The following is a 21753-nucleotide window of genomic DNA, read 5'->3' as shown; positions in this document are numbered from 1 at the left end:
TTATGATGATGGAATTGTTCTCCATCTGTTCTAATACAGTAGCCATTAGCCATTTGTGACTATTAAACACTTGAATGTGGCTGATGTAACTAAGGAAATGAATTTTTAAAAATTTTAATTTAAACAAATACATATGGCCAATAGATACCATATTCAACAGCACAGATCAAGAACGGAAGAAAAGTATTCTCTACTCAGAACTGAAGGGGGAAGTGTACACAATTGGATGGGAAGACAAATGCAAGAAGATCATTTCTCAATTTTAGGATTATTTAACAGAAATATCTAAAGTGACAATATCTAAAGTGTATATATATATATACACACAAAAAAAACTTCAGAAGGATGAAAATATATTTCATTACTTCCAAAACCACCTCCCACTTTACACATTTTAATTGATTAAGTAATAAATTGAAATTGAAAAGGGCTCAAATTCTAAAAATATAATTCTTAGGCTCACCCCTGACCTTCAGTGTTCAGTTGGTCACTTTCCTATTAGAAATATAGGAAAATTACCTAATTAAATGAAACTGCACTTTACTCACCAAAAAGGAAGAGTTCTCAAATCCTAGTCTACTACTAAGCTAAAAATTAATGCACCAAATCAAATTGTCTAGGAAACAAAATACATCTTAAAGAAACAATAGATGTGCTATATTATAAAGTAATTATTAGTAGTATATACCTTTAGATGACCAAGATCCAAAATAAGTAGACTGGATGTAGGGCTAAAAACTCCATCTTGTGGGAGTATAATATATGAAGCCTTCAAATTAATTTTGAGATCAAGAACTTTCTGTGTTTCGATAATGTATAACAGACCTGCAGAAAATTTAAATCTTTACAATGAACAGTCTTCACAAATTACTCAATAAATAGAAAATCATTCACCATATGATTTGGTAGTACAATCTTAAAGTAATATGAAATTAGTATTAATTTTAAAATAATATTGAGCAAAATATTTTCAATATAAAGTGAAAATATTTGTTAGTCAATGTGTACACTCCAAATTAAATATAACTGAGTACATAATTGGAATACTTTGTCAAAAAGAAGTTTTTGACCCATAAACTCAAGCTGGGTGAAACTGGGGAGATACATTTCTAAAAAAATTAAGTTCCATGAAATATTTATTCATAACTGTTATATTAGATTGTATGTAATTCTTTCCAAAACGTGAACTTGATACATCTTAATCTACCATACTGAACAATGATATTTCATCTTTATATTACATGAGAATGAAAAATCCTGGATTATTAAATCATCTTCAATAAAACCATATGTAAACCAAAAAAAGGCAACTAGAACTTTCTATGGAAATGGATGAGTCTACTCAGATGAATTTTAACTAAGATAAAGCCTTGAACTTAGTATATTAATTTTTAAATCCTGGTAACATGAATGAGTAGGTAGCCAAACCTACTCTTCCACTAAAAGCAACAAAAATTTCTGGATGTAAAACCAAAACAAATCGCAACAAAGAAATCCACTAAAAACACTAAGAGGAGGCAAAAGAATAAGGATCTATCAAGCCAAAAACCAAACTGAAAGTTACCTAACAGATTTAAATGGGAGCCAGAAAAATTTGAACCTGAGATCATTTTCTGCACTTGATAAGCTTGAGAACTCCTTTCCACAGTCTCAGAGAACATAGGGAACAGATGACAAAGAAGAGGAATCTAGCAAGAGTTCTTGTAAATCTGAGTATGTATATTTTTAGGTCCCAAAGTAAAGGTAATCTAGAAGTTAAATCTCCCTCTCCCTAAAACCTACCCACAGGGGAATGCAAAGAGTATCTCTGAGAAAAACTGGGAGAAGAGGGTAGTAACCCTGTGAATAATAACCACAATAGAGTCCTGAAGTGGATACAGAGCCCAACATTCCCTTGTCATTCCAAAATATCTCAAATAATGACTTTAGCTAGTGGTCCCACCAACATTCTCAAGATACCTGGCAGAAAAAAATGAAATTCTTCCCTGAATGAAAGTCAATTTATCCTAGACTCCAGGGAATTCTCCCAAATAATTTTCCAATAAAATTGAGCTGCTCACAATCAAAAATCATCAAGTACAAAAAGATAAAGGTTACCAGAATATAAGAATCAGCAGAAGCAAAAGATAGGAAATAGAAAAACACAAAAGTCTTCATATAATGGAACTCAAGAATTATGTGATGAGACAATATAAAATAACTATACATTTGAGCCTTGACCAACACAGGTAAGTCCACTTATTCATGAGTATTTTTCAATAGTAAATATTACAGTATTATATGGTGTGTGGTTGGATGAATCTGAGCATGTGGAGGGATTCAGATATGGAGGGCCCACTATATATCATACATGGACTAACTTGTGTGTGTGATTACGTTTAAAGAAATAAAAGACAAGTTTGAAGATATCCATGGGAAACACAAAACTATAAAGAATAACAAAGCAGATTTTAAATATAACAAAGCAGAATTCCTAAAATGAAAATATAATCACTGAAATTAAACTCAATGCGAAGATTTAATAGCATATTAGACATAGCTGAAGAGGGATCCAGTAAATAAGAAGATATATCAAAGGAAATTACTCAGCATGTAGTAGAGAAAAAACAAGACAGAACAAAAACCAAATAAAGAAGTTAAGAAGAATGAAAGATAGAATAAGAAAAGCTATAATATATTTAGCCAGAGATCCAGAAGAGAATGAAGAGAAAAAAATTTTAAATTAATGGCTAAAAATTTTCCAGATGGATTTTCTAAATCTACCAATTCTTAGATTGGTCCACAGCTGGATACATCATACTGAAACTATAGAATATAAAAGATAAAAGGATCCTAAACATATAAGAAAAAGGACAGCTAATCTAAAAAGAAGCAGCAAATACACTGATTTCTTAATTCTCAACATCAATTATGGAAGCCAAAGGAAAGCACAATGGTCACTTCAATGTGCTGAGAAAAAAATAACCACTACCTTGAATTATACATCCAGTGAAAATATCTTTCAAAGCTGAGGACAAAAAGAAATTTCTTCAGACCAAAACCAAAGAAAACAACAAACAAAAGGTTTGGCACCAGCAGACACTTACTTAAGAAAAAAATGTATAAATGAACTACCAACAGAAAGGAAAGGAAATAATCCCCCAAAAACGTGTTAAGTACAAATAGGAATGGAGAGCAGAAAAAAGTAGTTGATATGCAGGTAACTATAAACCAGTATTGACCATGCCAAAAAAAAAAAAAAAAAAAGTCTTATGAAGTTAAAAAAGAAAAAGACAACAAGTAAAAAAATTAACAATAACGAGGATGGTAAAAGTAGTTCAGATATTCTAAAGTGTTCCTCACAATAACTGGGAGAAGGTAAAGCGTTTTATTAAATTTCTATTTTGACAAATATTTGTGTTGTAATTACTACAGTAAAAAGAGAAAGAGAGAGAACGTTTAAGTTTCAAATGACACAGGCGTGGGGTTGGGGAAGTGATGCTAGAATTTATCTTCAAAGGAAAGCAAGAAAGATTAAAAAATATAAAAGACTGTGAATATAGACTGAAAAACATTCTGCTATATGTTGTTGACATGACACATCTAAAAACAAACGTTGAGGGAAAAAGTAAGTTTAAACAATGAAAAAAAAAAAAAACAGAGCAAATTATAACCAAAAGAAATCCAGAATATCCATACTAATATCAGAACACACACAAAAAAAAAATATAAAGGGAAAAATTAAAGCACTACTAAAAATATAGACAACTTCATTCAGATAAAAGATTTGGTTCATAGCAAAAAAAAAAATTTATCTCTGCATGTACCAAATGATGGCGTCAAAATTTATAAAGAAGAAAATTACAGATCTACAAGAAATAGACAAATCTACATTGACAGTGAGGTATTTTTCATGTATTTCTCTAAATAACTCTTAAAATATGGTGAAAAAAGAAGGAAAAGATTCAGTAAGGATACAGGAGATTGGAAGTACATGATAAACAAATGTGACCTAATGGATGTGTACAGATATGAAGATATGCTTTTCAAATATATGTGGAACATTTTTTAAATTACCATATATTGAGGCAGAAAGGAAGACTCAACAAATTACAAAGCATTACAAATCATATACATCATCTCTACAGTAATCTATATTTTTAAAAATGCAATTTCTAATTTTAAATCTTCCCCAAAGAAATCTCCAAGCCCAAATAGTTTTATTGTCAAATTATACCAAACATTGAAGAAGGAGATGAGATCTGGTTTTACACACCAAGAGAACAAAAAAGGGTGGAATTTTTGTTCACTGAGGTGAATATTATTAAAAATCTGAAAGTTTAAACAAGAAAGGAAAATGACAGACCAGCTTCTGTCACAAACAGGATTTCAAAAATCCTAACAAAATTTTGCAATTAACTTGAATGTGGTTAATAGGTTGGACCTTTCTTTCTAAGTGTAAGAAATGACTGTCATTATATCTGAATTTAAATATAAAAGTACCAAATTAGTTTCATTTAAAACTTTATCTAGTCTAGACACATAAACTCAAAGAATACTTTACTAAAATCAGTGTAACATGACTGAAAGTTTAGTGTAAGTACTTAATTCACCAACATTAATACTGGCATTTACCTGTCGCTGTCTTATCACGGAATTCTTCAAGTTTTGTCAAAGTCGCTGAAGTCAGCTGTGCTAGATTTACTTCCTTTGGAGGTCTGAAGAATTCCACTATACTATTCACAGTTCTCTGTTAAAATAAGTATCATTAACATGAGGCACAAACTCAAAGCAAACTGAAATATATTAAAACTTAGGAATTAAAAAAAATGCTTACTGCATCATATAGCATTTCTAAAGGTTCAGCTTCTATGATACACCTCTGAGCAGCAGTTTCATCTAATGGATTTATCTCAAATATAATTTGGAAGAGTGATGCAGAATCATCCAATGAAGACAGGAGGCGGGGTTTTGTCGAATTATCTGGTAAGCCAGTAACATGAAATGAATCTATTTTGGTCTCAAATCTGCATGAAAAAAGATAGGACAAAAATCAATACAAAAATTATCAATACAATTTTAAAGTATTTTTCAAACTGAAAATAAAATAATTTCACTTTGCATTTCTTGCTACTGCATTCCATGCATACCAAAGAAAATATACAACTATTGGATCTGAACTGACATAGATTAATTCACAAAGAATTCTATTCACATGTTGATTTCTATATTAAGAAGCTTTGAAGGATTAGGGGTTTCCGATTTCCCATATAAAGAATCTGAAATCACCACTCTGTAACAAAAAGAAGTAAAAAGCTGAACAAACTGAGAAATCAACAAATCTTGGATATGTAAGTGAGGGTTGGACACAGGGCAATCTGCCACCCCTAAGACTGGGGAGACAGGCAGGGAGTCATGGCTTACCAGAGCAGAGACCTATGAAAGAAAACTACCACGGCCACCAGTGCCAAAGTTGAAAAACCCAAACTTTAACTGATGAGTTGCTGAAGACTCAGTCTGGACAACTCTGAGAGTTAAAAACTCTAGGAGGATCCAGCCATAGGAGAACCCCCCAAATAATTTGAGATATACCTCCAGGAATCTGACCAGGTTCCCATAGTAAATATTGGAGACAAATACCCTCCTCAGGCAAGTGGAGAGGAAGATAAAGCATTTAAAAATACGCCAGAGCACTCTGTTCTTCTCAGAAGGGCCTGCCCTCTGGAGAAACTAGTTAACTAGGGCCTTACCTGATGGGATATTGTAAGAACCAAAATGACCTAGGGGATGGCAATACTCAACTCCCACCCACTCTTGCCATTCTGTCCCACCTAAGGGGATAGGAAAAAACTGAGAAACTCCTGTTAAGTTCACAGTCCAGAAGCACAGGCTCATTAAAAGACTGAGAGGTCAGCATAGCACTATGGAACTCCTCCCCTTCTCCCACATCTTACAACCAAATCATTAAAAATCTATTTACAACAATTCCTTTTACCCAGTATGTATGTCTGACTCTCAGGAAAAAATAAGAAAGCACACAAAAAGGTAAAAAACACAATTTGAAGTGACAGAATAAGCATCAAAGTCAAACATGGCAGGGATGTTGGAATTATATGAACAGAAATTTAAAGCAAATACAATTAATAGGTCTAATGGATAAAGTAGACAACCTGTAAGAAGAGATGAACAACATAAGCAGATGGATGGAAATCCTCAGAAAGAATCAGAAAATAAACTCTAAAGATCAAAAACACTGTAATAACAGTGACTTTCATGGGTTTCTTAGGGGACTGCACAGCTGCACAGCTGAGGAAATTCTCTGAGCTAGAGAATATCAGTAAAATCATAAAAATAAAGAAAGCGGAGAATAAAGACTAAAAAATCAGAAGAGAACATCTATGCACAACTACAAAAGGTATACCATGTAAGTAATGGGAATAGCAGAGGGAGAAGAGAAAGAAACAGAAGAAATATCTGAATCAATAATGATTGAGAATTCCCCCAAATTAATGTCGACACTAAATCACAGATCCAGGAAGCTCAGAGAACATCAAGCAGAATAAATGGTAAAAACTACAGCCAGGCAAAATTTCAAACTACTGAGAATTAAACATAAAGAAAGAAATTCTAAAAGAAGCCAGTGGGAGGTGGGGGGAGGAATCCTATCTATAGAGGAGCAAAGATAAAAATTACATCCACTTTCTCAGAAACCATAAAAGCAAGAATAGAGCATAATAAAAATTCTAATTAAAATAAAGGAGAAATAAAGACTTCCTCAGACAAACAAAAAATTCAGAAAAACTGTTGCCATTAGATGTGCCTTTCAAGAAATACTAGAAGTAATTATTTAGAGAGAAGGAAATAATGTAAGTTGAAACTCAGATCTACATAAAGGAAGATCACTGAAGAAGTTAAAAATGAGGTAAAATAGAAACATTTAACTGTCCTAACAGATTGTTAATCATTAATAACAACAATGTATTTGATGTGTATGCTTATATATGTTTTATGGATGTATATATACATACATATATGCTCATGTATGCTTTATATAAGTGAAATGAATAACAGCAATGACACAAGGGATTAGAGGAAGGAATCAGGATATTTTGTTACTACCTGTGTACTCATACTACCTGTGAAATAGTACAGTGTTATTTCAAAGTGGATTTAGATCCATTGTAAATGTATGTTGAATGTTCTACGGCAACTGCTAAAAATAGTTGAAAAATTTAACTGACTGCTAAGAAAAGAGGGAAAATGAAATCATACAGATTGTTCAACTACACCAGAATAAGAAGAAAAGACATAGTGGACAAAAATGGGAACAAAGGACAAAAACAAATAGAAAACAGTAAGGATTATGGTTGATATTAATGTTAAGAAAATGAGAAAACAAGCCACATAATAAGACAAAATATTTGCAAGTAACACATCTGATAAGGACTTGTTACCAAAATATACAAAGACCACTTCAAACTCAACAAGAAATAAACAATACAATTTTAAAAGGGGCTAAAGACCTTAACAGACACTTCACTGAAGAAAATATACAGATTGGCAAATAAGCATATGAATAGATGATCTACATCATATGTCATCAGGGAAATGCAAACTAAAACAACAATGAGATACCACTACATATCTATTAGAACGGCCAAAATATGGAATAACGACAACACCAAATAATGACAAGGATGTAGATGGAGCAATAGGAACTCTCATACATTGCTGACGTAAATGTAAAATGGTACAGTCACTTTGGAAGAAAGTTTGGTGGTTTCTTATAAAACTAAACATTCTTACTATGTGATCCGGCAATCACGCTCCTTGGTATTTACGCAAAGGAGCTGAAAACTTATGTCCATATGAAAGCTGTACACAAATGGGTACAGCAGTTTTATTCATAACTACCAAAACTCAGAAGCAACTAAGATGTCCTTCAGTAGGTGAATGGATAAACTGTGGTACTTCCAGACAATGGAATGTTATTAAGTGCTAAGAACAATGACCTACCAATTCATTAGAAGACATATAGGAAGCTTAAATGCATTATCACTAAGTGAAAGAAGCCAATTTGAAGAGACTACACACTGTATGATTCCAACACTAGGACACTCTAGAAAAGGCAAAGCTGTAACAGTAAAAAAAAAAAAAAATCAGTGGTTGGGGGTGAGTGGGGAATGAATAGGAGGAACAGAGGATTTTTAGCGCAGTGATAATACTCTGTGTGATACTCCAACAATGGACACATGTCATTATATGTTTATCCATACCTATGACACCAAGAGTGAATCACGACATAAACTATGGACTTTGAGTGATTATGTTAGTGTAGGTTCATTCTTAGTAAAAATGTACCATTCTGTGAATCATGTTGATAATGGGGGAGGCTATGCATATGTAGGAGTATTAACTACATGAGAAATACCTATACCACCCTTTCAATTTTACAGTAAACCTGAAACTGTCCTAAAATAATAAAGCCTTAAAAAAAATTAATGGAGGAGTACTGTCATTGAAAGTAGCAGAGTAAGGTGCTCAAATACATAATCAAGTTTCTTTACCAAAATGACCATTAAATTGGCAAAAACTGCCAGAATCAGTTTTTTTTTTTGCAAGTCTGGAATTTAATAAAAAACTTAACAACAACCAGGGAAAAATGAAGAAAAAGACAGCTGAATTTCAGGAAGAGAGCTCTCCTCCTTTTTGTTTAACTGCCTACCATTCCCCCATTCCCCAGCGCAGCAGCAACTATGGGGACAGTGGGCCACATTCCTGATGTGGCATGCTGGAGTCAAGGGACTAACACAAGCTGCTATGCTCTGAATGTGTATGTCCCTCAAAATTCGTATGTTAAAATTCTAATGCCCAATGTGATGGTATTCTGAGGTAGGGCCTTTGGGAAGTGATTAGGTTATGAGGGCAGAGCCCTCATGAATAGGGTTGGGGTTCCAGCCCTTTCCACCATGTGATGACACAGCAAGAAGCGAACAGTTCGAACTCTGGAAGAGGGTGTTGACCATAGTACTCTTTACAAAACACTGTAAGACTGTAATCTAATTTCCAACCTCACGGTGACATTTTTACCTATAGATAAAAGAAAAAAAAACTTAATACTTACTTAATTGCTTGTGCTCCTGGTCTTTGCACAATCAACGTGCTGAATTCTTCCACTACAATATCTAACAGCTCAGATTTTTGTTGTTTTTCTCTCAGAATAATAGACATACTTTTCAAGTGAACAAAAAACTTGATGGCTTCAAACTAGAGTATATGCAGAGGAATAAAATGGAAAAAAAATGATATATATATATATAAAAAATTATATAAATACAACAAATTTAAAAAATTATATATATATATATATATATATATATACACAAATACTCCTATTCATATAGGTTATTATTTCCAAAAACCAGAAAATATTTCAAAAACAATCCTTTATATAGTAAAGAATCACCACATGACACTAAAAAGTAGGGGACAATTTTTAACCCTACTTGGGAAATTAAAATAAATGCAGTATTTACAGACTCAGAGAAAGATCACAGAACAAGTCAGTAACATGTAATTTTGAAAGGATTAAAAGTAGGCATATCTATCATTAAATACTCAGGTATAAGACAAGAAAACATTTTACTGTTTTTGGCAAGGTTGGATCAACTGCTGTTTCACTATAGCCAATTGCTTCATATAGTAAAGTTTTTTCTTCAGGTGTCAACATTTCTTCAAGACCTACAAATCATAAAGAAGTGTTTTGTGTTCTTAACTGGTAACAAGATAAAACCAATCCAAAACTTAGCTACCTTTAATAAATTAAATGCAAATTTTACTCTATTTTTATAATACTTTTAAGAAATTACATTCACTGAATGTTAGGATGGACTGGCAATTTTAGAAGGATTATTCTCCAAAAACATAACTTGCTAAATAAATTTAGCAATATATTTCTAAATATTTCTATTAAGCAAGAGCTCACAAAATAGCCACCTGTATTAGGCACTTAGCGGCATTGTGCTAGGCAACACAGTTAGCATACAAAGTAGGTAGTAGTAATATCATACTTTCCCAATTTTAAAAATGGGAAAACTGAAGTTTGGAGAGTTTATATAATTTGTCAGGGCCACACTGCTAATAAGTGACAGGTCCAGGATGTAAACCTAAGCCCCTAAGCCTCCAAAATTATGATCTTAAACATGTGGTTAAGAAACAAATACCTTTCTAAGAAAAAGTTTCAATAAAAATTTACAATGGTTTATACTCTCCTGGAATTTTTATTTTATCTATCACTGTGCTATATGCACTTACTAAATCCTCTAGGCATAATGCTCATTTGAAAGTATTAGTAAGATTTTTTAAATTATTTAATTTTTACTTGACATACATATTTGTAATGTTTAATAGTAAATTTACTGGTAAGAATAAATTGTATCATATGTATATACATACTTACAATGTCTATTTTAATGAAAGGAAATTGCCTGCAAAACTTAATTTCATACTTGATGGTTAACTACATTACCATAGCCTGATGATTAACTACACTAGTATAAAATGAAATGGACTTACTTCCAGGTTTAACATCTGGTTGTTGTTTAGTATGTGATTCTGACCAATTCCACAGCCAGCTAAACCATCCTTTATTATCTTCTGACTCATTTGCTCCTTCTCTGTAAATCCTGTATCCAGATTTCTTTGCCTAAAATTTCAAATAAATGACAAATTATCCTTTATTTAATAGTCTAAAGAAATAGGATGATATTTCCAAAGCTTATCCACTTTAGTGAATAAGTGTAAACAATAATCGTACTGAAAATAAAACATAGTAACTGCAACATTAGCCAATCATCAGAATATAGGATTATCAAGCAGTTAGCACCACTATCTTACAAGCAACAGTAATTGGGAAAAAAAGGCTTTTCACCTTCATATGAACTCTGAATATTTGATAAAACTAATTATTTATGAAGAATTTTTCCCCATAGAACCTGTCTGATTTAAATGGATGTGGCAAAACACCACATCAAATTTTCTTATAACATAAAGAAGCAAATTTGAACTGCTTTTAGGAAACAGTATATTACAGTACAATACCAACAAAAATCATAGCATCTGTCAAATCTATATGGATTCTAGATTTATTTTTACTAATTTAAAGAAAATCTGAAATTACCTCAACTTCTGCCTGTTGTCTTGCTATAGTTATATTAAATACATCCAAAGTCTTTTCCAACTCCTAAAAAAATAAAATGTTTACATAAACAACTTTATATAAATAATTTAAGTATATGATCCATAAAATTGCTACACTAAAGAAAAGATATGATAGGAAGCAGAAAACAGATCATTCATCAACATAATATTCCTGTTAAATTCTGAAAAGCAGTGCTTGTATATATGCCAGCTTAGAAATTACTAATGATGAAGTAACTTTTTGAACAAAGAAATCATACATGTCATGCATGTATGAGTTAGAATTCTACAAGATTTACACACACATATTAAAAGATAACATACATGTACTACTTAAAATGACTTTTACTTGGGCTTTAACAGCAGCTGAGGGTAAACACATTAGTGTCACTTTCAACTAAAAATATAATTATAAATTTTTCATATTACATGTACATTTATATGCAATCATTAAGACATATCAAGTATATCTAGTCATACTTAAAACTTGTTTCTAAGTTTTACACTTTTCAAAGTTGCTGTGGCTACTGAAATAAACTGAGATAAGCTCGGTCTTTCATCATATCTATATGTTATTTTCATGATTACTTTTGAGAGCTCCATCCTCAAACACTTTTTGCCCCAAAGAGAAGCAACAATGACCTACTATTATCTAGAAAACTTTACCAAAACTAGGTAAGGAAATCTGTAATTACCAAAGCAAAAACCTAAGCATTCCCAACAGTCTAGGTCTTCAGAAAGTCTACTTCAGAAATAAAAATAAAACTCAAAATTAGGGAGTTTTTAACAGTTCCATTAATTTCAAGAGGCAAATTCCTCTTAGGCTCTCTAAGCTGTACTTCATCTATTTGTAAAACAGTCCCTTCTAGAATAAACTATAATGCTAAAAGATTAAGACTAATATTTAGAGAACTCACAAAACAGATAATTAAATATAAAGTTGCTGGTAAAGACCAGAAACACCACAAGAATTGAGAAAAGAGCACTGTTTCAGAAAATTCAGGGAAGTTCATACAAGAAAAAAAATTCAGGAAAGAAAATTCAGAAAAATTTCAAACAGAAAATTCAGGAAAGTTCATACAAGAAATAGAACTTAAGCAGAACTTGAGAGATGAGTAAAACTGGAATAGGCAGAGATGAGGAAAGGCAGATGGAATGCATGAGCCAACTTGACTACAAGTTTAAGCATACACATGAAGAAGACAGGAAATTTATTTGACTAATGCCCAGTTAGATGGGAACATAGGGAAAATGGAGTGGTGACAGATAACATAAGGAAGACTTGGAAACCAACATAAAGAAGACTGGAATCAATGCAGCAATGTCATAATAATGTGAGGCTTCAAGTTACTATACACATAAGCCCAAATCTCTCCAGATAAATAATCTCAAATTCCAAATGTTCACAGGAAAACATCACCAGAGTTTTTCTCATCCAACTGAAATCAAGGAGTATGGAAAAGTCTAAGTAAAAGAGACAGAGTTATCAAAGAAAATTAGAACAAATAAGTAGGAAGCATTAGTCACTAAAGATTAAGAGGTTAAGTAGTACAAAATATTCAACAAATTTTTAAATGTGCTAACCTCCAAAGAGCTGAGCAGTTCACCAGACGGCTTCTTACTTGTTAGCTTTCTTTTATACAGTTCTTTGTACTGCTTCACTTTTTGCCTATGTTCTCTAATATGCTTCCATGACCACGTCCGTAAACGGGGCCAAACATTTACTTCAAGAATACCACGTATAGCATAAACCCACCTAGTTAAAAAACAAAAACCCTACACTTAAAACACTCTCAAACCAATAGTATGAAATATAATTGATATTGCTTCTACTCTAACAACACACATAATACAGAAATGAAAATGGTACATTATCTGGGCACTTGGCATTTTTCTCAACCCTGTTAGTAATTAACAATACATTATTTAATCTTATCTTTTTCCTAAGTGAAAATAAGCAAAATCATCAAATTTTGTTACAATAAATAAAGTTCTACAGAAAAATTGTTAAAGTATTAATTGGCAACTAGCATTTTAGTCACCTGAATAGTAATTAAAATAGTCAACTGGAAGAGTAATTGCAACTTCCAGAAACAAGACAAGAGCTTAATAACCGGAAAAACAAAACTTTTGAATTTTAAAAAGGGGTTGCAAACTTTGGACTCCCATAACTTTTTCAGGTTTATAACAGGTTTAATGTATCTGATACCAAAGTTTAAATACTAAAAAAAGATACTAGACAACAAACTGGGATATGGTTTTTTAATAATTCCAAAAATACAGTAAATGAATGCTATGCTAGTATTTCCAGTTGTAAATTCGTTATAAAAACTACTTTAAGTCAGTTTTATTAATGTAATAAGCAAAAGCTACTACAAATATTTCAAGCCACAAATCACACTACAGTTTGTATCAGCCCTTAAAGAGAATACCTTAAAAAATTCTTTAAAAGTGAAGAAATTCACTTCTATGTCATATTTCTTAAATCTTAAAAATCAGATTGAGCAATTCCACTTCTGGGTATTTATCTAAAGAAAATGAAAACACTAACTCTAAAAGATGTGTGAACCCTCATGTTGACTGCAGCATTATTTACAATAGCCAAGATATGGAAACAATCAAGTGTCCACTGATGGATGAATGGATAAAGAAAATGTGGTACAAATATACAACGGAATGCTATTCAGCCATAAAAAGGGGGGGAAAACTTGCCATTTGTGATAGCATAATGCCCTCAGTGTCCATTCATGTTAAGTGAAAGAAGTCAGACAGAAAAACACAAGTACTGTATGATCTTACATATATTGAATTAGAAAAAAAAAAGCTCACAGATACAGAATATAGACTGGGGTTCCCAGAAGCAGTGGGTGGAGGATGGGCAAAATAGGTGGAGGAGGCCCAAAGGTACACGCTTCTAGTTATAAAATAAATAAGTCATAGGGATATAATGTACAGCATGGTGACTATGGTTAATAATACTCTACTGCATATTTGAAAGTTGCTAAGAGCGTATCTTAAAAGTTCTTATCACAAGAAAAATAATTTTGAAACTATGCATGGATACTGGATGTTAACGAGACTTACTGTGGTGATCATTTTACAATATACACAAATATCAAATCATTATATCCTACACCTGAAACTAATATATGTCAATTATACTTCAATTTTAAAAAACGTAAGGCATATTACCATTCTTTGGCATGGTAATGAAGAGGTACATCAGGTTTGAATTTCCTATATGGTAGATTTTGCGTCATCATATCAACTGATTCAAGAAGCTCCATAAGACTGAAATACTGAAGAATGAAAACAATTAAAGCTCTTAAATATTTAAGATTTTTTGTTTAGTTGTTGAAGATGAACTTAAATTACTGACTTTTTTAAGGAAACACTATAATACACAATTATGTACTTTTGAAAAACATTTATAATCTTAGCTCCGCTTTTATTAAACTGTAACTCACAATTTAAAATTTCATTTAAAAAAAATCACCTGTGGTTTATTAAATTCAATTGCTATGTCATGTAACTCAACATCCAGGTTTATTTTGGGGGCAGAAAAGTCAAAATCCGATCGGCGATTCATCTGAAGTTTGGCATTAGCAGATATGGGGCGAAATACTGGAAAACAAGACAAACTGTTAAAAACTGTATTGAGTTATTTTTCAAGAGTCTCAAAGTGCTAAAGAAATCAAGCTGAAAAGGCTGATTTGCATTTCTTATATACCCCTTCTACAGTTCCCAGATTTCCAAATTGCTATGACTTGATCAGATGAACTATCATTTAGTGTTGAAGATTCTTTCATATTTTCCTAGCTATAATTCACACTGTCTTTTTAAGTACAACAAAGGCTAACTGAACTTTTCTTCAAAACACCAAAATAACCCTTATAAGAAGGAACACTCTCTAAAAGGCAAAACAGCCCAATAGTTTTAATAGAAGTAGTTTTAAGGAATGGATGCATATTAGAAATGCTAAGGGGTAAAACATTTTATTCAGCTGCTGACTTTCATTATATAATTATAATTCCTGAATTTTGGATCAGTGTCTCTGTATCCATCTCTTCCCCCTTCTTAACTTGTAAAAGTAAAGGAGAGAAGATGAGAGTTCACCCAGGATAACCTTACTGGCTCAACCCTTAATCGAAGACTTCTCTCAACCCTTTATCTTTACTGCCAAAAAGAGTAAAAATAATGCAGAGGGAGACCAGTAATAGCCGAATCTAGAAAAAGATCAACTATTAAATTACAAGCTAATTTGTATACACAGATAATATATTCCTCTTGTTTTAATCATCCCTGAGGCATAGCACTAAATTCAAAAATACTTTAAGTTTGAATATAACAAGAAGATATTCATCAATAAGAGACCAGTTAAATTCATTATGATCCATCTATACAACAAAATACTACACAGTTAAAAATGTATGTACATAAACGGAAGGACATAGTAAGAGAAAGCTTTAAAAGTATACATATAAAGCATAATATCAGTGTTTGAAAAATGAAATTATTCCTCTCCCCCAGCTTTAATTCTTGTTACATACAAGACTATACATTACCCACTATATCCTCCTTGGTTACAATAATTTATTCGTCCCTGGGCTACACCCTCTCCCATCTCTCTGATTTTAGCTCTTGGCAATTCTAATTTCCGAGTGATTTCAATACACAAATGATCTTCCCAATATCATGGCCTCTTAGTTCCTTGGACTCTCCCACCCTCACCCCAACCACTAGACCTTATCATACCAGTGTCTTCAACCTCTCCATAAACTCAGTCTCAAGCATCCAACTCTCCTTTCAACACCACTTATCATTCTAGTAATCCAATATTAAACTTTCAAGTCTTAAGGGAACCACCATTCACTGGTCCTCTGTCTTTTATCTGTCTTTCACCCCTGCTTCATGTCCTCAGATCCCTCCCTTCTCTGTTGAAATTCCATGATCAGTTATTTTAGTCACTCCCTTGCATTCCACCTTTCAACTCCTTTGCCCTTCTCACTTTGTCAGTACTTACTAGGCAAAATCCTAATTCTGAATAAGGCCACTCTACTCCAAGACTTCTCTATAACTGAAATCTATCTTACAAACAAACTGACCACAGTCCTATCTATGGCAAAGCCCTAGACTTATACATTAGATTCTACCGCCTTTCACCCATATCAATACAGAAATAATCTCTTCTCTTATTTTTCATGTTCCATGGATCATTCCAACCTTAGCCTATAAACAAGCTATTATCTATCTCTCCCATTAAGTTAAAAAAGAAAAAACAAAAAATATAAAGAAACCTCTCGTTCATCCTCACCATTCCAGCAAGTGTGTCAGTTACCAATTTATTGCCCATAAGCTCCAGAACATCCTTCTCTACCTGCTCTAAAACCTAGATTGGGCCCTTTAAGAATTTTTTCTTTACCATCTAGCATAATACTAATCTTTGTAAGTAGAGAATACTGGAGAGATACTACAGGAGGAAGAAGTTATGCCTACTGCCTGTTCTAATGTGCTGATTCAACAGACTCCTGCAGTGCCATGGTTTTGCCAACACCCAGCTCCTACAGAGAGGCTCCTACAGAAAATGGTTTCTCCAGTGTCCAGTTCCTGCAGCACAATAGATTTCTTCAGAATCAAACTCCTGTAGTGCACAGCAGCTAGCACCATCCAACAGGCAGTAAATTCTCTCAGCACCCTGCTAAGGTAGTTCTGTAGTGGAGTGCCTTCTGGAGATGACTCTCCATAAGACTCCCTAAAGGGTCAATTTCCCAAATGTTCCTGAAGGCTAATTTACAAGTTTTACTGGCATGGCACCAGAGACTTTCCTGACAATCAGTGAACCATGACCATGCCCTTTCCAACAAGTTCTAGATCTCACAGCTAAGGGAGGCAGACCTTCTCCTTTGGGCACTCCATCTAAGTCCCAGGGTAAGAGCTGTTCCTTCTGTCTACTATTTCTATATTCTTTAGAGTTCTCTCTATTTTTTATTAGCCAATCCTTTGTTATTATAATCTTCTATTATATTTAGTAATTCTTCATAAAAACTTTCCCTGCTTAAATTACTGTGTGGTTTCTCTCTCCTCATCAGACTGACTGAAACAGCCAGAAATGACAGTAGGGTAAAGCAGAAATAAGTCCAACCTTAAAGTGACAGATCTGAGACTCATCAACACACATGATACAGAAAAGTGTTTTGCTTTCATATATACATTACAAATACATTTAATTTTATGGAAAAATTAACATGAAATATCACAGTGACATCAACAATATTCATTTAAAATTTATACTGATTATGTTCATTGCACATTTATTTTATGAAATGTACTTACCAAAATTGTAACCTTCTGGAACAATATTTTCATCAACAATGCCATTCCTCAGGCTGTTCTATTAAAAAACAGATCAATTTATATTCATGTCAATATACCTTTCTGCCACAAAATCCTATTATGTGCAAAACACAAACGTTAAAAACAATTTACAAAATAACAAACAGGAGAACTGAGCTAAAAAAATCATTAAAGTGGTTAGAAATTACCTCATTAAACTACTACTATGTAAGAATGCTCTAGAAATTATTAAGATATGTGTGTGTTTATACATATTCGTGTATAAGCACATACACAAAATCTGACAAAATTCAACATCTATTTATGACGAAAACTCTCAAAGTGGGTATAGAGATAATATAGCTCAACATAATGAAGGCCATATATGACACGTCCACAGTTATCAACATACTCAAAGATGAAAAGATGAAAGTGTCTCCTCTAAGATCAGAAACAAGATAAGAATGTACACTTTTGCCACTTTTATTCAACATAGTATTAGAAATTCTAGCCAGAGAAATTAGGCGAAAAAAGAAAGCCATCCAAGTTGAAAAGGAAGAAGTAAAACTGTCATTATTTGCAGGTGACATGATAATATACATAGAAAATCCTAAAGATTCCACCCAAAACTGTTAGAATAATAAATAAAGTTGCAGGATACAAAAATCAATATACAGATATCTGTGGTGTTGTTACACACTAAAAACAAACTATCAAAAAGAGAAATTAAGAAAAAAATTCCATTTATAACTGCATCAAAAATGTAGGAATAAATTTAACCAATGAGGTGAAAGACTTGACCCTGAAAATGACAAGGCACTGAGGAAACCGAAGAGGATACAAACTGACGGAAAGATAACCCACACTCATGGACTGGAATAATGTCCACACTACCCAAAGCAAAATGCAAATTCAATGCACTCTCCATCAAAATTCCAATCCATTTTTCACAGAAACAGAAAAAACAATACTAAAATTTATATGGAACCACAAATGAACTCAAATAGCCAAAGCAATCATGAGAAAGAACAACAAAGCTGGAGGCATCATACTCTGATTTCTAACATATTACAAAGCTTATAGTAATCAAACCAACATGGTATTATTGCTTTTCCAGTAGGCCACCTGAGGTGACCTCTAAAAATGGTTCGCTATTCACTTGACCCAGAAAGCCCCACAAAATCATGCAAATCAAGAGGTTCAAATCTTTGTGTTCACTTTAAGAACACTCGTGAAACTGCCCAGGCCATTAATGGTACGCATGTCCAAAAAGCAACCAAGTATCTGAAGGACGTCACTTTACAGAAGCGATGTGTGCCGTTCCGTCATTACAATGGTGGAGTCGGTAGGTGGGCCCAGGCAAAACAGTGGGGCTGGACACAGGGTCGATGGCCCCAAAAGAGTGAATTTTTACTGCACATGCTCAAAAATGCAGTAAGTAATGAAGAAATTAAGGGCTTAGATGTAGATTCTGGTCACTGAGCACATCCAGGTGAACAACGCTCCCAAGATGCGGCGCAGGACTTACAGAGCTCATGGTCGGATCAACCCTTACATGAGCTCTCCCTGCCACATTGAGATGATACTTGCTGAAACAGAGTATATTGTTCCTAAACCAGAAGAGGAGGTTGCACAGAAGAAAAAGATATCCCAGGAGAAACTGAAGAAACAAAAACTTACGGCCTGGGAATAAATTCAGCAAAAAATAAATGCAAATAAAAGTAAAAAAAAAAAAACGGTATTGGCATAAAAACAGACACACAGATCAACAGAATAGAACAGAAAACCCAGAAATAAACCCATGCATGTATGATTAGTTAATTCATGACAAAGGAGCCAAAAATATACAATGGGGAAAGGAAAATTCTTCAATAAACGGTGTTGGGAAAACAGGACAGCCACATGCAAAAGAACGAAACTGGACTACTACCTTACACCACAAATGAAAATAACTGAAAATGGATTAAAGACTTGAACATAAGATCTGAAACCATACAAACCCCTAGAAGAAAACAGGTGGTAAGCTCCATGACATCAGTTTTGGCAATGATTTTTTAGATTTGACAACAAAAGGAAAAACAAACATACATGACTACATCAAACTAAAAAGCTTCTACACAGCAAAGGAAACCATCAACTACATGAAAAGATGACCTTATGAATGAAAGAAAATATTTGCAAATCATATATGATAAGGGATTAACATCTAAAATATAAAATGAACCCATACAACTCAAAAGCAAAAAAAATAAACAATCCAATTAAAAAAATGAGCAGAGGATCTGAAAAGACATTTTTCAAAGAAAGAAAGATGGCCAACAGGTACATTAAAAGAGGCTCAGCATCACTAACAATCAGAGACATGCAAATCAAATTCACAGTGAGATATCACCTCACACTTGTTAGAATGGCTATTATCAAAAAGCCAAAAAATAACAAATGTTGGTGAGAATATGGAGAAAAGAACACTTGTGCTCTGTTGGTGAGATGCAAATTGGTGCAGACACTATGGAAAACAGTACGGAAAGTCCTCAAAAAATTAAAAATAGAACTACTGTATAATCCAACAGTTCCACTTCTGGGTACTTAATTGAAGAAAACAAAAACACTAACTTGAAAAGATATCTGCACCCCCATATTCACTGCAACATTACTTACAATAGCCGAGATATGGAAACAACCTAAATGTCTATCAATAGATGAATGGATAAAGAAAATGTTTTACACACACACACACACACAGAGGAATATCACTCAATCATAAAAAAAAGAATGAAATCTTGCTCTCTGTGACAACACAAATGGAACTTGAGGGCATTAATGCTATAGCTCAGAGAGAAAAAACAAATACTGTATTATTTCACTTTTATGCAGAATTAAAAAAAAAAAAACAAACAAAAAGCCAAACTCACTGATACAGAGAACAGACTGGTGGTTGTCAGAGGCCAGGGCTTGGAGATGGGCAAAAGGGATGAAGGGAGTCAAAAGGTCTAAACTTCCAGTTATAAAATATTTAAGTCATGAGGAGGGAATGCACAGCATGGCGACTGTAGTTAATAATACTGTATTACATATTTGAAAGTTGCTAAGAGAGTAAGTATTAAAAGTTCTCATCACAAGAAAAAATTGTATTAACTATGTATGGTGATGGAAGTCAACCAGACTTATTGTCGTGATCATTTTGTTATATATACAAATATCAAAACATTATGTTGTACACCTTTAAGTAATAAATGTTGTATGCCAATTATACAAAAAAGCATGTGCTTATACAAATGTTTGTATACAGACACATATATATTTACCTATTTCTGTAAATTTTTTAAGCAGATTTTGCCTAGGGAAAAAAAGACCACTGACTACAATATGCTAGATAAATAACAATAAAACCTTAAGCAAAAGATGATACCAACAAATGTGTATATAACATATCAAAAAAACTTACTTACCAATGATTCATCATAATTATTAAGATAAAACATCTGAGACTTCACATTCCAATAGGCAAAAAGGTTATCCAATCGGATTAACTGAAAATAAATCAAGTTTATTATAAGCCTCATTTTCTCTGAAGAATCTTTAATATGCTGTTTTCAGTAATCCCAAATAATTGGTCATATAAAAGAGTTAAGCAAGTAAACACAACCCACAAAAATCCTTATCTATGTATTACCATTTGCCTTTATAAAAGTATCTTTTGTCAAGCCCATGGGTTGACAAAACATAATTTTTATTTTACCTTACGAAATAGCTTCTCAGTTTCATCATGTAAACATGGAACCCAGTATTGATCAGTTGTCTGCAAAGAAAAAATAAAGCCATTAAACTGTCACTTGCATGTAAAATGGCAGAGTGATAAATAGTATCTATCATGCCCTAAATCAATGTCCCATTAAAGTGTCCTTCAAAACACAACATTCAAAGAATATTAACCGACCATAAGTCTCTGAATTCAAAGATCTCACTGCTTTGAAAAAGTAAACAATAAATTACAAATAGGTAAGTGCCATTATTAAGGTTAAATATACAGTACTCTGGGAGAATAGGGTAGGAGCTTCAACTCAGTGATGTGATGGTAAAAGTGCTGTCTAAGATATCTTAATATATGGCATGTTCAAAGAACTGAAGTAGCCCAATATGGCCCCAAAACACACTGAAAAACAAAGAAGCAAAACCAGGTATCTTAGCTGGGGTCAGATTACAAAGGGATTATAAGCTATTTTAAGACAAAACTATAGACTT

At 33.0% G+C, this 21753-nt stretch overlaps 2 protein-coding genes across 5 annotated transcripts in view; one reads left to right on the top strand and one right to left on the bottom strand.

Annotated features, from left to right (window-relative positions):
• VPS13A (vacuolar protein sorting 13 homolog A) overlaps window positions 1-21753 on the bottom strand; it is a 201661-nt gene that overhangs the window by 147013 nt on the left and 32895 nt on the right. For all 4 annotated transcript variants that reach the window (XR_004319289.1, XM_032477879.1, XM_032477880.1 and 1 more), the window contains exons 8-20: window positions 21251-21310; window positions 20961-21041; window positions 17512-17569; window positions 14675-14802; window positions 14371-14477; window positions 12763-12934; window positions 11159-11221; window positions 10555-10684; window positions 9626-9720; window positions 9104-9246; window positions 4817-5006; window positions 4615-4729; window positions 689-825 (exon numbers count right to left, since the gene is read on the bottom strand). Coding sequence is in view for 3 of the 4 variants with exons in the window: in XM_032477879.1 (XP_032333770.1) it covers window positions 689-825; window positions 4615-4729; window positions 4817-5006; window positions 9104-9246; window positions 9626-9720; window positions 10555-10684; window positions 11159-11221; window positions 12763-12934; window positions 14371-14477; window positions 14675-14802; window positions 17512-17569; window positions 20961-21041; window positions 21251-21310 (1479 nt within the window). In the remaining variant the exon portion in view is untranslated. The remainder of the gene's footprint in view (window positions 1-688; window positions 826-4614; window positions 4730-4816; window positions 5007-9103; window positions 9247-9625; window positions 9721-10554; window positions 10685-11158; window positions 11222-12762; window positions 12935-14370; window positions 14478-14674; window positions 14803-17511; window positions 17570-20960; window positions 21042-21250; window positions 21311-21753) is intronic.
• LOC116663167 (60S ribosomal protein L17-like) lies at window positions 18610-19247 on the top strand. Its single transcript, XM_032477889.1, is given in 2 exon segments — window positions 18610-18980; window positions 18982-19247. Coding segments are annotated over 2 exon segments (549 nt in total). The 5' UTR covers window positions 18610-18654; the 3' UTR covers window positions 19205-19247.

This window comes from Camelus ferus, chromosome 4 (assembly GCF_009834535.1).
Source record: "Camelus ferus isolate YT-003-E chromosome 4, BCGSAC_Cfer_1.0, whole genome shotgun sequence".
Taxonomy (NCBI): domain Eukaryota; kingdom Metazoa; phylum Chordata; class Mammalia; order Artiodactyla; family Camelidae; genus Camelus; species Camelus ferus.
This window is presented reverse-complemented; position numbering and strand designations above follow the sequence as displayed.